Source organism: Triturus cristatus, chromosome 12 (assembly GCF_964204655.1).
Source record: "Triturus cristatus chromosome 12, aTriCri1.1, whole genome shotgun sequence".
NCBI classification, from domain to species: domain Eukaryota; kingdom Metazoa; phylum Chordata; class Amphibia; order Caudata; family Salamandridae; genus Triturus; species Triturus cristatus.
The window spans coordinates 835,622,644-835,637,356 of NC_140595.1; the positions used below are offsets into that span (position 1 = coordinate 835,622,644).

The 14,713-nt window shown below is 48.9% G+C and overlaps 1 protein-coding gene across 4 annotated transcripts in view; it reads left to right on the top strand.

Annotated features, from left to right (window-relative positions):
• CAMTA2 (calmodulin binding transcription activator 2) overlaps positions 1-14,713 on the top strand; it is a 1,245,102-nt gene that overhangs the window by 786,544 nt on the left and 443,845 nt on the right. For all 4 annotated transcript variants that reach the window (XM_085638475.1, XM_085638477.1, XM_085638474.1 and 1 more), the window contains exon 13: positions 6,011-6,189. In XM_085638475.1, the coding sequence (XP_085494601.1) occupies positions 6,011-6,189 (179 nt within the window). The remainder of the gene's footprint in view (positions 1-6,010; positions 6,190-14,713) is intronic.

A 14,713-nucleotide genomic window follows, 5' to 3' on the forward strand; every position in this document is an offset into this window, starting at 1 on the left:
ACAAGCATCCTGGGACCGGTTTCGGGCTAACAGCTCTCATCAGCCAGGCTAGCTTGAATCCAGTGAGCAAGGGACCGACGTCTGGGCATACACTGCCAACTTCCCCCCACAGACATATCGTTAGAGTCTCAGAACACTGGACGGAGTCGCCAATCCTTTCACGCCAAACCATTCTGTCATGCAAATCCGGATCTCCTTTTGACCCATGCCCCCCATAGGTATTGCACGCTAACATAGATATCGCTAACCCAGTTATTAATAATATAATTAATTCTTCACTCTTATCAGCTAAAGTACCAGCTGACTGGAAAATCGCTGCAGACAAACCCCTTCAGAAAAAGCAAATATCTGATCCTACTACTCTTTCCAACCTTCGGCCCATCTCTTTATTACCTAGCCTAAGTAAAAGTACAGAGAAATTAATCAATTGCTAACTGACTGCCTTTCTAGAAGAGGCTAATATTCTGCATCCTAGCCAGTCGGCCGTTCGGCCTAATCATTCCACAGAATCCGCATTATTACAAATGACTGAAACCCTCAAATTTGCTTTGGATGCTGTGAAAAATGCAGTGCTGATTCTATTAGATCTGTCAGCCGCATTTGACACCATCTCCCATGATATTTTTGTTTATCGCCTGAAGACTTGTGGCATCTCCCTCCTGGCCTGGCTGAGTCATTCCTTACCAACCGTAGGCAAGTAGTGACTCTAAGACACTACCACTCAACTGTTAAATCTTTGAACTCAAGTGTCCCTCAGGTATCCGCCCTTAGCCCAGTGCTGTTTAATAAATACTTCTAATGCTGATGATACTCAGTTAATCCTAGTGTTAGACAAGGTCTCCACCAATGCGGAAAAGAATTTCCAGATATGTCTTACAGAAGTCATCCGCTGGATGCAATGTAATCACCTGAAATGTAATACTCAAAAAACTGAGATCATGCTACTAGGCAAGTCCACTCCTTTCACGCCTACCTTATGGTGGTCTAAAGATACTCCCCCTCCACCTGACACGGTAGATGTGGTTAAGAATCTAGGAGTAAAATTTGACACTACATCACCCTTTTGTCCACAAGCTCTAGCGGTGGCTGGGAAGTGCTTCCAGCAGATAAAAACCACACACAAGTTATTTGATCTGACCCTGTGTACAGCAAGAAAGACAGTGGCTATTGCCCTCATTACCTCCAGACTGGATTACTGCAATAGCCTGTATGCAGAGATGTGAGAAGCTGGCTTGGTATATGATGCACACTTATGTAAGTGGGCACCCTCTCTATCCAGACAACCCTTATGGTGATTTTAATGGTCTTAGACAACTCTAGAAAGCTCTCAAATGGTAGCTGTGGAGAGCAGCCTTCAGGCTTAGTCCAGAAGGAGTGTAAGGCAGCTTGTTTTACCAGAACATAATCTTATAGGTATAGATTAAGTGAAAAAGAACCACACAGTGTAGTTATAAAAATATGTATTTATTATAAGACGCTAATACATTCAGATATCTCCTAGCATGAGATATACACAATGCACACAATACTTTTCAATAGAAACAGGTAAGTAGCGCGTAATACACAGTGGTCACCAGGGGTAGACCAAACCATATACTAAAATAGTGGTATGCCAACCACGACTCGAGTCAAGACTATACACAGAAGACGTAGAAGTGCCAGGGACCCAAGGAACCACCTGAGGTAAGCAACCAGGAGCCCCACGGAGGCCGTGTGCCGAGTGGGAAGACTACCGCAAGATCAATACAAGTCAATGAGTAAGTCGCAGTTGCTATTTTAAAGAAGAAAGACTCTTCCCAGTGGACCCTGAGGAAACCCGATGGAAGACAGAAGGTTGGAGAGCCACCCCACCCGTGGATACCATAGGAACCAGGATACCTACACCAGGGAAGTCGGTGCATACGTGTGAAGTGGGGTCGTAAACCGCCATTGGACCCAAGGGGGGACTTCAGAAAGATGTTGCTGTTGGGGAAGGTGAAAGTGTCTGGTGGAACGCAAAGGTGGATTGAAGTTGATAAGCACATGCAAGCAGAGGGGGAAGAGTCTGTCACTCAAGAGAGACCAGGAGGCACGGAAGACGAATGTTCACTGATGTCGAGTGCTGCGGGAGTGATGACGGTGACCTTGGAGCTGCAGCTGTGAGGACCAGGGGATGCTGTGGAAGACCACGAGCCATTCACCAGCTGTCCCACATCGGATGTGAGGGGTCGGTGTCCGTCGGGAGCACCAATAAGCCTTGGCGACTACACACAACAAGGAAACTGAAGAAGGTGCAGTGTCAGGACCAGCAAGGTCCAGGTGACTCACCACAAGCAGGGGAGTCAGGGCAGGCCCCGAGCAATCAAAGGAGTCCGAAGAATTCAAAGATGACCCTCAAGAGGACCCACAGGCCGGAGGCACTGGAGTTGTGAAAGGACCTCGAGCAGTTCACCAAAGATGCAGGCCCACTGTGCAAGTGATGTGGTGAGGACGAAGATCTTGGTCACTGGAGATGCTTGAGGTTGGGGCCACTTGGAGCCCAAAGATCTTGGTAGAAGGAAACCAACAAGCCTTTGCAACTGCAAGTTGACGTGGTGAACAGGGGTTCGGTTCCTGCTGCTCCAACGAGGGCTACTGGCCTCAAACTTGGTGAGAGGACAGGGCAGGCCTCAAAGGATGTGAAGAACCACCACCTGTGTTGCTGAGCCTTTTCGGAGTCCGTGGGAGCCCAGGATCAGTAGACCGATCAGCTTAGTAGCGGTGCCTGCAGATGCAGGGAAGTGATTCCTTCAGGTGTCTTGGATGCCCACAGGCCTTGGAAGGTGCCTGTATGGTGCACAGGCACGTACGTTGCAGCAGACAAGAAGGCGACGAGATCAGGAGCAGCAGTAGTCTTCCCGGTTGCAGCCTTGATTCCCTGAGCGAAGTCCTGAGTGCCCAGACAGTTGAAGAAGAAGTGGTGTCTAAAATGAATATTGCCCCATGACGAATCTAGGGACCCACCCTCAAGGTAAGCCCTTAAATAACCTAAGGAAGGGCTGGGACAAATCGGGGTTCCTTCCCAGGGGAGAGGTGGACAGCTGGGAGGATACTCCCATGTCCTTTGTCAAACTTCATGCCAGAGCAGAAGCCAATGGCTCCCTGAGCTGCATTGTGCAAGGAGGGCACCAAATATGCCCTTCCAGCAGACTGAGTGGTGCTGGCAAGCACTTCAACCTGTCCCCAATACACCAAACCCTGTCTGGGAAGTGGTCACACCTCCCTGTGACAGGATATTTATTGTTCTGCCTTCCCCTGCTCGAGCTTGGCTCAGCAGCAGGAGGGCAGAATAGTGTCTCTGGTCGGCAGCATCCATGTTGTGTTGTCCGGTTCTAGAAGACTGGTACCGGGAAGACTGAGGGCCTCCCGGAGGATCTTGACAGTGCATGGAATGATACCTCCCACACCGTTTACAGTGTGGGTGTATGATTCCAACATGTTTGATACCAAACATGATAGGATTCGTTACAGCCAGTTTTGAGATGGTCATCGCGTAATGACACGGTGCTCCTCTATATGTTATATGACTGTCTCACAGCCCGGGAGAATGGACTCCATAGGATTTAGGGGTGTACCGTAATGCAGGGGCACCCTCACACATAGAGCTGAGCAACCTGCCTTCAGGATTGGCAGGCCTGCTTTAGGGGTGACTTATAGGTTTTAAGTGCAGTGACCTTAGATATAGGGAAACCTATATCTTTCATAAGTGGTGCTAGCACTATCTTACCAGCCTGCAATGGCAGGTCTGTAGTTGCAAATTGAGTGGTCTCCCATGGCTTGCATGATACATGCTTCAGCCCCTGGGGAACCCCTGGTGTACCTATGCCCTGGGTACCTTAGTACCATATACTAGGGACTGATAAGTGTTCACCATTGTCCAATCTGGGATGTACCTAAGTACTTACCATACCAATTTAGGGGAGATAGCACAGAGCCTGGGGTCCTGATTTGCAGGATCCCAGTCAGGCTAGTCCGACATCAAGCAAAAAGTGGGGGCAAACATAAAAGCAGATCCTACTTTCCTACAAGAGACTAACAAGACAATCTTTATAAAGCTCCAGATAGTTCAACATACGGCAGCACGCCTAGTGCTAAACCTTCCTCACCGTTCCTGGGCCTCAGCAGTCTAAATTGGTTACCAATTTCTAAAAGAGTGCTATGTAAGATCCTGGTAATCACCTTTAGAGCTATTAAAGCATCAGGACCAAAATATCCAATGGCCAGTTTTACGCCTTATGTCACTGCACGCCTGCTCAGATCCTCATCAGCGAATCTCCTAAAACCTCCCCCTTTTATGTGTAAAACAAAGGGTGGGACATCGGTAGCCGTTCTAGGGCTAAAGCCTGGAATTTGCTCCCCTGCCATCTCATACTCATGCATTCAGAACTTTGCTTTAGGAAATTGTTAAAGACCTGGATTTTTGGAGCCCCAGACCCCCTTTGTGTCTTTCGCTTATCTGATCTTCCGCATTAGGCTGTAGCATTTCTGAGCACCATCCTGGACTCCGCATAGCACCAAGATGCTCCCTTGGAGCGATAGTTGCGCTTTATAATTAATATTTATATTACAATATACAATTATAGGTAATCCAAAGAGCTGCTGCCAGCTAATCTGTAACATGGAGAGATTCAGCTCTGCTTCGACTTATCTGGTAGCCTTACACTGGCTGCCTCTACGTCAAAGAGCTCATTTCAAACGTTTATGTTATGCACATATAACCCTTTATAACTCTGGACCTGAGATTTTACAAAACAGAGTAGAATTCTATATTCCTACTTGTGACCTGAGAACTACAGTGGGTGGGCATTCTTTTACTCATTGGCTGCTGCCTAGTGGAATGTTCTTCCCGTGGACATCTGACTTATTGATAATCACTGCAGATTTAGGAAAACATGTCAAACCTGGGTTGTCCCCAGTTAAGGTTTTCTCTATTGGTGAAGTGCTCTCATTGAATAGGTGTGGTAGCTATTGAACTCCGGGACATCCATCCTCTAGGAGATAAGCGTTGCGCTCTAGAAATACAATAAATGAATAAATACTCTACATTGAAATTCCTAGTGTAGCAGATCTGAGGAGGTGACTTTTAGCTTCATCACACTGATGCCTTAAACCTGAAACGTGCAAAACGTCTGTTGATTTCACTAGAAAATATTCCTGTCTGGGTTCGTACACCAAGGTGCTTTCCAGGACAGTCCTCCATTCTCTCGAATGGATGAATTCTTCTGTGCTCATTCTTTGTGATGGGTCTTCTGTATTGTGTGCAGCGAGTGGAGACTTGCAGATTGAATATTACAAAGGGATAAAATACCTGCTCCTTAGCTATGAAGGTGCATCAGTGTCCTCAACATGGTCGTCAAGGCTGCCTTTACCTTGATTCAGTTAGTGAATCACTGATGCTTGCCGAACTGGGTAGATGGCAGTGAATCCATGTGAAAGTGGGAGAGATATTATGTTAGATCATGGATAATCAAACAGCACAATGTTTTCAGTTATTAAATGTTTGCATGGGCCTACTTTTACCTTTCATTGGTTGCTTCCTACGTAAGGTTGGTTTCATTGTCTTCTTATGACCCCCACCTGAACACAGAGGTTGGATACTTCTAGAGATGAATGAAGATAATTTGTTATAACTTTATTTGTTCTTTGACTGAATGGATTAGCGCTTGGGGTTGTGAGTTCCCTTTGTTATTTGACTGCTGAAAAATCTTCTTGCTAGAATGCGAATAGAATTAACTTTCACTTGCCAGTTATTTCTAGAGATCAGTGGCTCATGCTGGGGTGACTGGGTAAGGGACAATTAACGGCGTTGTTAAAGCACTTGTGTGTTGAAAACCTTTTGCATTCATATTTAATATCGCTGTCAGACTCTAACCTTATGCCTGTGTCTCTGTTTCACAAAATTGGTTTCAACAGACAGTGCTTTGGGATGGCGTTGCAGTGTTATTTCTGTATGTTCTTCCTAAAAGCTTGCTTGTTCTACTGTATGCCACAGGCCTCGGCAGACTCCTTTGAAGAGCGGATTGTGGCTGTGTGCCAGAAGATGATGTCACGCTCCTGCTGGCGGCCCTCTGAGAGGCTCGTCCATGACATCAGCTTCCGGGGCATGACCTTACTGCACCTTGCTGCTGCACAGGGCTACTCTCGGCTGATAGACACCCTCATCCAGTGGAGGTAAGCCTATAGTGTGTGCCTTGTGTTTATGGTATTGGAGAACAGACCATGAGCATGTATCAAGGAGGCTTGTAATGTTGTCCTGAAAGTGTTGCGTTCAGTTTCATCTCTAACAACTAGGTGACTTCATTTGCCTTGAACATCCTTCTTTTGGTCTATTTTAACCATCAAACACAAAATGTCACACTCCCGGTCAGTGGAGAGTATCAGTAGAGAACCCCACCCCGCCCCCCAAATCTGTTTTGATTTCTTTTCTCAGACTCATTGACCTATTTTCCTGGGGCTTTCCGGTGATTTGCAGATGAAGCCTGATTAATAATGGGTGCTTTGAGGGTTATCACCAGGTTCGAGGCATGTGGGCTGCTGAATTCATATCTGTGCATAGATCGCCGCCTAGTGTTGGGTCCGGATGTTTGCACGTTGTTGTCCTGGAAGAGTCTTCGAAGTATCCTGAGATAGGTGACTCCTCCCCTGGACCACAGTGCGCATGGGCATCCTCTCCATCCTCAGATTGTTTTTTTCCGCCATTGGGTTCGGATGTGCTTATCTTAGCTCAAGTTAGGAAAATTTAGTTTAAGGCCAAAAGGCCTTTAGTTTTCGTCGGTACTGTTCCGCTCGGTATCGACAGCTTTCTTGCTTAGTTTAGCAAACTTCTTCAAGTTTTTCGGATAAGTTTAATCCAACCATCGACCTTCCATCGACGATGGAATCGAGGACCCCATTCAAACTGTGTCCTGTATGCCACGCCAAATATCCACATATCGACGTCCACCCGGTGTGCAACAAATGCCTCTCGCCGGATCACGACGAATCGAAATGTATGGCCTGTGCCCGATTCCGATCCAAGAAGACTCTTCGGAATCGACGAGCAGCGAGATTAGAAGCGCACCAGTCGGCACCGGCCCCGGCCAACATCTTCAGCACCGAGGACGAGGATGTTGAAAGCGTGGAAGACATAACCTCCAGCCCCGCTTCCGAACACGATTCCCGATCGGAAGACCCCGATGAAGCGCTTTTTCACAGGGAAGAAGCCGACGATGAGGTAGGAGACTACGATGAGGCCTTTGGGGCCGAAGAAGATAGCTCTGGTGAAGAGCAGGGCCTACCCGTCGAAACGGAGGCTATCAAAGTGCGTCATTCTACGGCTCCGGTCGAGGGATCGCCTCCGGGCCTTACCCGAGACCAATCCCGCAGTTCTTTGGCCCCTCCTCCGGGCCCGGCCTCGAACATCCAGCAAGAGCCATTATTACCGAAAAAGACTGGTTTCCCTTCAACGAAACCGAAACCAATCGTCGCACCGGTTCCCCAGAAACCGAAAGTGAAACTAGCAGTGGTCGGCTCGAAGCCCTCGAAGACCTCCACTCCTTCGGCTCCGAACGCGCTAAAAGGGATTTCGGCGCCGAACTCGCTGCTGCGGACATCGGCACCGACCCGAAAAGGAAGGCCATCGGTGCCACAAAGGCGCCTCGGCACCAGGCACCAAAGACATCGGCCCGACCACCAAAGTTAAGATGGCCGCTCCATCGGAGTCCACTTCGAAGGCAGCGACACGGGTCAAATCATCGACTCCGTCGACCGCTACTACCTCGCCTCGAATCGATGACCCGGTGGCTCCGAAGCAGTCCACGCCTACCTCAACGGAACCACTCGCCACCAAAGAACCTTCGGCGTTCTCGGTGCGACAAGTTGCGGCGTCATTGCAACGCATTAGAGAACGGGCAGCCCTCCAGTCCACGCCGGGCCCCGACCCGAAAAAGGCTCCGAAGGCACCTTCGGCACCAACCAACATCACTTTTGGTTTGCCGCCGTCCACGGCGCCGAAGATGTTCGAGATCCGAACACGTGTCCGCCAGACAAGGTCCCCATCTACTGGACACTCTCCTACTGAGCCTTCACCGTCCCAATTCATCGACGCCGACACCGGCAGATTCATGCTCCGAAAACGGAAGGTCACGCCAGAGCAGGCCTTGGACTCTTACAGAATCCCTCTAAAGCAGAAACTGCCAGCAGAGTCGGAACCGGTTCTATATGAACGCCTGCATACCTCCTATCCGGATCCCCAGTCCTTTTCTCCGACGCCCTCCGACACGGACGCAATGGAGGATTACATGGGTGATGATACCACCTACCCTAGGGATATAGATCCTGAGGAGCTGCAGGACCCAGATCAAGCTTGGGATGACCCTGCAGACCCGGGTGCTGCAACAGATACCCAGGACACGCAGCTTTACGGCGCAAAAACATCTCCCACAGAGGACACTGCTGCCTTCAATGCCCTCATAGAACGTGCATCAGCCAATCATGGAGTGCAACTCCACTCTGACACTGTTGAGGACGACTTCTTGGTGGACACTTTCGCATCCTCTGAGAGGACTGTCAAGACTCTGCCCATGTTGAAAGGTGTTCTCAAGCCAGCAAAGGACATTTTCGAAGAAACAACCAGGGCACGGGTGCTGAACCCCAGGATTGAAAAAAAATACAAACCTGCGCCCGGGGACCCTATGTACATTAGGGGTCAGTTACCTCTGGACTCCATGGTGGTTGCTAACGCTCGCAAACGAGCGCACTCGCAAACAACTGCTGATGCTCCTCCCCCAGACAAGGAGTCCAAAGTGCTGGAGACCTCAGGCAAGAGGATTGCAGCTCAAGCAGCAAACATCTGGCGCATTGCCAATACACAGGCCCTCCTGGCTCGTTACGATCGTTCACACTACGACACGCTAGAGTCACTACTCCAACATCTGCCAGACGAATACAAAGAGGCAGCAGAGCTCCTCATCAGAGAGGGACAACTTCTTACAAACGCATCCATTAAGTGCGCACTAGATGCTGCCGACACAGCTGCGAGGGCGATAAACACCAGCGTCATGTTACGCCGACATGCTTGGTTAAGAATCTCCGGATTCAAACCTGAGATTCAAAACAACATCCTAAATCAGCCTGTCAACCCCGACTACTTATTCGGACCGGAAGTTGACACCACCTTAGAAGAGATAAAAAAGGACACTGACACTGCAAAGTCAATGGGGGCTCTGCAAACGCAAACATTTCGTAGTGGCTCCTTTCGTCGCCCCGGGAATAGGGGAGCAGCTAGAGGACAAGGGTCACAGCAGACATACAATAAATGGGGCACACAGAGTACCTACGATAAAAACAACAGAGGTGGATATCGTGGCTCCAGCACCAAGGGCAGAGGACGCGGTTACGGCAACACCAGGTCCTCACCCAAGAACAAACAGTGACGCCCTCTCCCTTCCCCCCGACCACGTAACACCTGTCGGGGGGAGACTCCAGCGGTTCCTGTCCACGGACAGGTGGGTCATGGATATTATCCAGCACGGTTACTGTCTCGAATTAACCTCCACTCCACCCACAATACCGCCAAAACACCGTCCTATGTCCGCAGAGCACTTAGCATTATTGCAGCGGGAAGTGCTAAGTATGCTGCAAAAAGGTGCAATAGAGGTCATACCCGTCAACCAGCAGGGGACAGGGGTGTACTCCCTGTACTTCCTAATCCCAAAAAAGGATGGGTCGCTCAGACCTATACTAGACTTCAGACCCCTCTACCACTACATTCTGTCGGAGCATTTTCATATGCTCACCCTACAGCAGGTTCTCCCGCTGCTCAGCCAGGGAGACTTCCTAGCCACTCTAGACCTCAAAGATGCGTACTTCCACATACCCATCCACCCATCACACAGGAAATATCTCAGGTTCACTATTCAGGGACAGCACTATCAATTCAAAGTCCTCCCCTTCGGCGTGACAACAGCACCCAGGGTCTTTACCAAGTGCCTAGCTACAGTAGCTGCACATCTACGGCGACGACACATTCACGTCTACCCTTACCTGGACGACTGGCTTGTTCAGGCAAAGTCAGCCCAGCAATGTGCCAGCCACATGTCCCTCACCATTCACCTTCTTCACAGTCTGGGATTCTCACTAAATTACACAAAATCACATCTACAACCCGCACACGTACAACAGTACCTGGGCGCGACAATAGACACTCTGGCAGCCACAGCTCAGCCAAATTTAGTGAGAGTCAACAGCATGCAACTGCTGATCTCCAAGTTAAAACCACAACCCTCCCTTCCTGCAAGAGTGTTCATTCAGTTGATAGGCATGATGGCCTCCTGCATTTTCATAGTCCCGCACGCAAGACTACATATGCGCCCGCTTCATGAATGCTTAGCACGTCAATGGAATCAGGCTCACGGGCAATTAAAAGACCTAGTGTTGGTGAGCGGTCGGGCATACAACTCTCTGCATTGGTGGAATCCACAAAACCTTTGCAGGGGCCGACCGTTCCAAGAGCCTGTTCCACAAATAATACTGACGGCGGACGCGTCTCTCCAGGGATGGGGAGCTCATGTACTCAATTACACAGTGCAGGGACTATGGACAACACAACAAAAGAAGATGCACATCAACCTTCTGGAACTGATGGCAATATTCCTGGCAATGAAGGCATTCAAAGTACACTTGTGCAACAAAGTCGTGTTGATCCGGACGGACAACATGACTGCCATGTACTACATACAGAAGCAGGGAGGAACACACTCTCTACAGTTGTCTCATCTGGCTCAGAGCATGTGGAAGTGGGCCATTCAGAGGAACATATTCCTCATGGCGGAACACCTCCCGGGCAAGGACAACCAGATGGCGGATCTGCTCAGCAGACACAGCCACCAGATGCACGAGTGGGAGCTACACCCATCAGTACTCCAACCGTACTTCCAACAGTGGGGTCACCCAGAGATAGACCTATTCGCCACAAACGAAAACGCAAAATGCCAAAGCTTTGCCGCCAGGTTCCCACATCCACAGTCGCAGGGCAATGCGATATGGATGAACTGGTCCGGCAGATTTGCGTACGCTTTTCCCCCAGCGCCATTAATACCACTGGTGGCACGCAAACTGCGACAGCACTCACTGACGCTTATCCTAGTTGCTCCAACATGGGCGCGCCAGCCATGGTACACCACCTTTCTGGAACTTTCCGTGGTGCCGCATCAAAGGCTGCGGATCAAACCTGCACTTCTAACGCAGAGCCATGGCGAAATTCAGCACCCAGATCCGCAACAGCTGAACCTGGCAATCTGGCTCCTGAAGTCTTAGAGTTTGGCTACCTAAATCTGCCACCTGACTGTATGGAGATCATCAAGGAGGCCAGGAGACCCACTACCAGAGCTTGCTATGCAGCTAAATGGAAAAGGTTTGTCATTTACTGCACCCACAATGACATCAACCCGCTAGACGCATCCATTCAAAACATAATTTGTTACCTCTTACACCTATACCGATGCAATCTGGCACACACCTCAATACGCATCCATTTAACCGCGATAGCAGCCTATCTCCAGAACAGGCAGCACCTCTCTTTATTCAGAGTGCCTGCGATCAAAGCTTTCTTGGAGGGACTTAAACGAGTAATTCCCCCAAGACACCCGCCAGCACCAGTGTGGAACCTCAACTTGGTCCTCACCAGACTGATGGGTCCACCCTTCGAACCTCTCCACACGTGTGAGATTCAATTCCTCACCTGGAAAGTAGCTTTCCTAGTAGCAATCACTTCCTTGAGAAGAGTTAGTGAGCTCCAGGCACTAACCATTCAAGAGCCATTCATACAGGTTCACGCAAACAGGGTCGTACTGCGTACCAACCCCAAATTCATGCCTAAAGTAATATCGCAGTTCCACATGAACCAAACTATTGAACTGCCTGTTTTCTTTCAGAATCCACAAAATGTCGCTGAAAGAATGCTCCATACACTAGATGTGAAAAGGGCCCTCATGTACTATATAGACAGAACTAAAGACTTTAGGAAGACAAAACAACTTTTCGTTGCCTTTTCTCCACAACACAAAGGCAACGCCATCTCCAAAGCAGGTATAGCCAGATGGATCGTTAAATGTATTCAAATTTGCTATCAAAAGGCTAAACGCACATTAACGATTCCCCCACGAGCCCACTCGACACGTAAGTTAGGGGCATCCATGGCTTTCCTGGGAAACATTCCTTTACAGGAGATATGTAGAGCAGCCACATGGTCCACTATACATACATTTACCAAACACTACTGTGTAGATGTACACTCAAAACAGCAGGCAGCTGTAGGACAGGCTGTTCTCAAAACTCTTTTTCAGTCCGCTGCAGCTGGCACTGGTGGCCGCCGCTAATAGGAGGTACTGCTATGTATTCTATGCACAGATATGAATTCAGCAGCCCACATGCCTCAAACTGAATATGCTACTTACCAGTATGCATCTGTTCTTGGCATGTAGGGCTGCTGACATTCATATCGCCCACCCTCCTCCCCGGCGCCTGTAGCAGCTGCAGCTCTCAGAATTACTGTATAGCATGGTCATCACTTTCTATATCTACTCCATCACTGCCACAATGGCGAAAAACAATCTGAGGATGGAGAGGATGCCCATGCGCACTGTGGTCCAGGGGAGGAGTCACCTATCTCAGGATACTTCGAAGACTCTTCCAGGACAACAACGTGCAAACATCCGGACCCAACACTAGGCGGCGATCTATGCGCAGATATGAATGTCAGCAGCCCTACATGCCAAAAACAGATGCATACTGGTAAGTAGCATATTCAATATCCTCTGTTATAGCCCTCTGGTTTCCTGGCAACTATCCTGGTTAGTGGTGGGAAGTTTCTGTACTATCAGTTGAATTTATTTAGCAGGGATTTCACCTGCAACATTGGATAATTCTTGGCAGGACAAAAGACAAAAAGATTGTCACGTCCACTGAGACAACCAGTAGAAGATCAAAATTTTGTGCAGACCCACAAACTGTTTCCTACGCAAATGCCATTAATTCTGCACATGTTCTGGTGGCCTTAAATACACGTAAAACGCAGTACATATCAGAGAAGAAGATGAGGTGGAGCATGCAAGATTCCAAGTTTCCGAGACAAGATTTTTATTTTTATGCTAGGGTACTAGAAATACGCCATCTCCTCTGTGACTACAATCAGCAGACATCAATGGCCAGTCCCTCAGTGCCTATTGTAAGGGGGAGATGTTTTATGGGTGAGAATATGGGTCAGGTGAGCCCCCTAACTTGTAGCATTTATGGTCTGCTGTTGAACAACGGAACAGACTTTGGAGCACTCGGAAAAATAAAGCAGGTCATGAGGTTGAGCAAGGGCGTCTGGGTCCGATATTCCTGCTTCTGCCCCTTCAATGGTTAGATGTGGTGTCCTTGGTAGTCTGTCTGATGCAATCGCAAAATCTGCTATTGCAGTAGAGTACCCCGTCCCCCCGCAAATTACTCTAAATTACACGTGCAGGTGTAATTGCTTTATTATCACTAATTTAGCATCAAAGACTAACAGAATTACTAAAATTATCTTTATCGTAATTCTGCCCAGGCCTAGTGAATATCCCCGGTGCCAGATTGGATCTGGAAAACTCACAGAGGTGCTCCTGCATGCCAGCAGGTGGCGCCATGCGACTCCTCATCAACTCCATTCTGCTTCAAAAGTGACTAGCGGGGAATCATGTAAGCACCTCCCATGTATGCCAACGTCAGTTCCTTTCAGACACGCTCCTTTTTAAGCTGGATTTTTTCCTTAAATGTTTCCAGTTTGCAATGGTTGTTACCCCCTAAGACTACAGAGTTTAAACCGCGTAGCGACTGTCACAAACAGATGTCTGTGACAGGTTCCCACAAGGAGTGCCTTTGGCATTTGGGTTCATCTCAGGACTCCAAGAGCTACGGCGACTACGACTACACCCAGATACTCCCGAATGCCATCCGAGATCGAGAAGCAGAGCTCTACGAGACAAAGCACCGGAAGGCTCCATGCTGGTCCTGCTCTGCGTAGAAGAAGAGAGTACGTTCCCAAGGCTGATCTTCTCGGTTGAAGTCTTGGGTTAAGTAGAAGAAAAACCGAAAGAATTCCAGTGGGGCTCAGCCCTTTCACGCCACTCTTTGGAGAAAACGTGATGGTGTCACCGTGCCTCTCGATCTCTTTCCTCCTCAACTGAGGAACCCATTCCATCTCTAGGCCCAGTGTGCCCCGAGTTGCAGGGATCATATGCGACCTTGCAACTAGTTGAACTCTTCCATGAGGCCCAGCTGTACTTTGGCACGCTTTTGGCTCTTTCTGGCTAAGCTGTGGCCCTAAGGAGTTGCAGGGTCCTCCAGTAAGGTTACATTTGCTGGTTCTCCCTCTGTACTACCTGGACCCTTTGAACCCATCTTAGTTTCTCAACCAGGGTTGACTTTGGCAAAAACCTGCATATGCCTCATGTTGATTGCCGCCGCCAGAGGAGGACTTCCAACCCATTGTCCTGTCTCACTCCGAGCCTCCTTCGGTTCGACCACAGATGCATTTTGATGTGCCGCAGTCTATAATGAACCTATTGGATTCGGTCACGATTTTGTGGCCATGCACATATGTTACACCAGCCTCTCCAGTATTAGATCTTTCATAGATTCACATGCTTGAATCATCCCCATCGTTGTAGTGGGAGTCCCACGGTATACATATAGA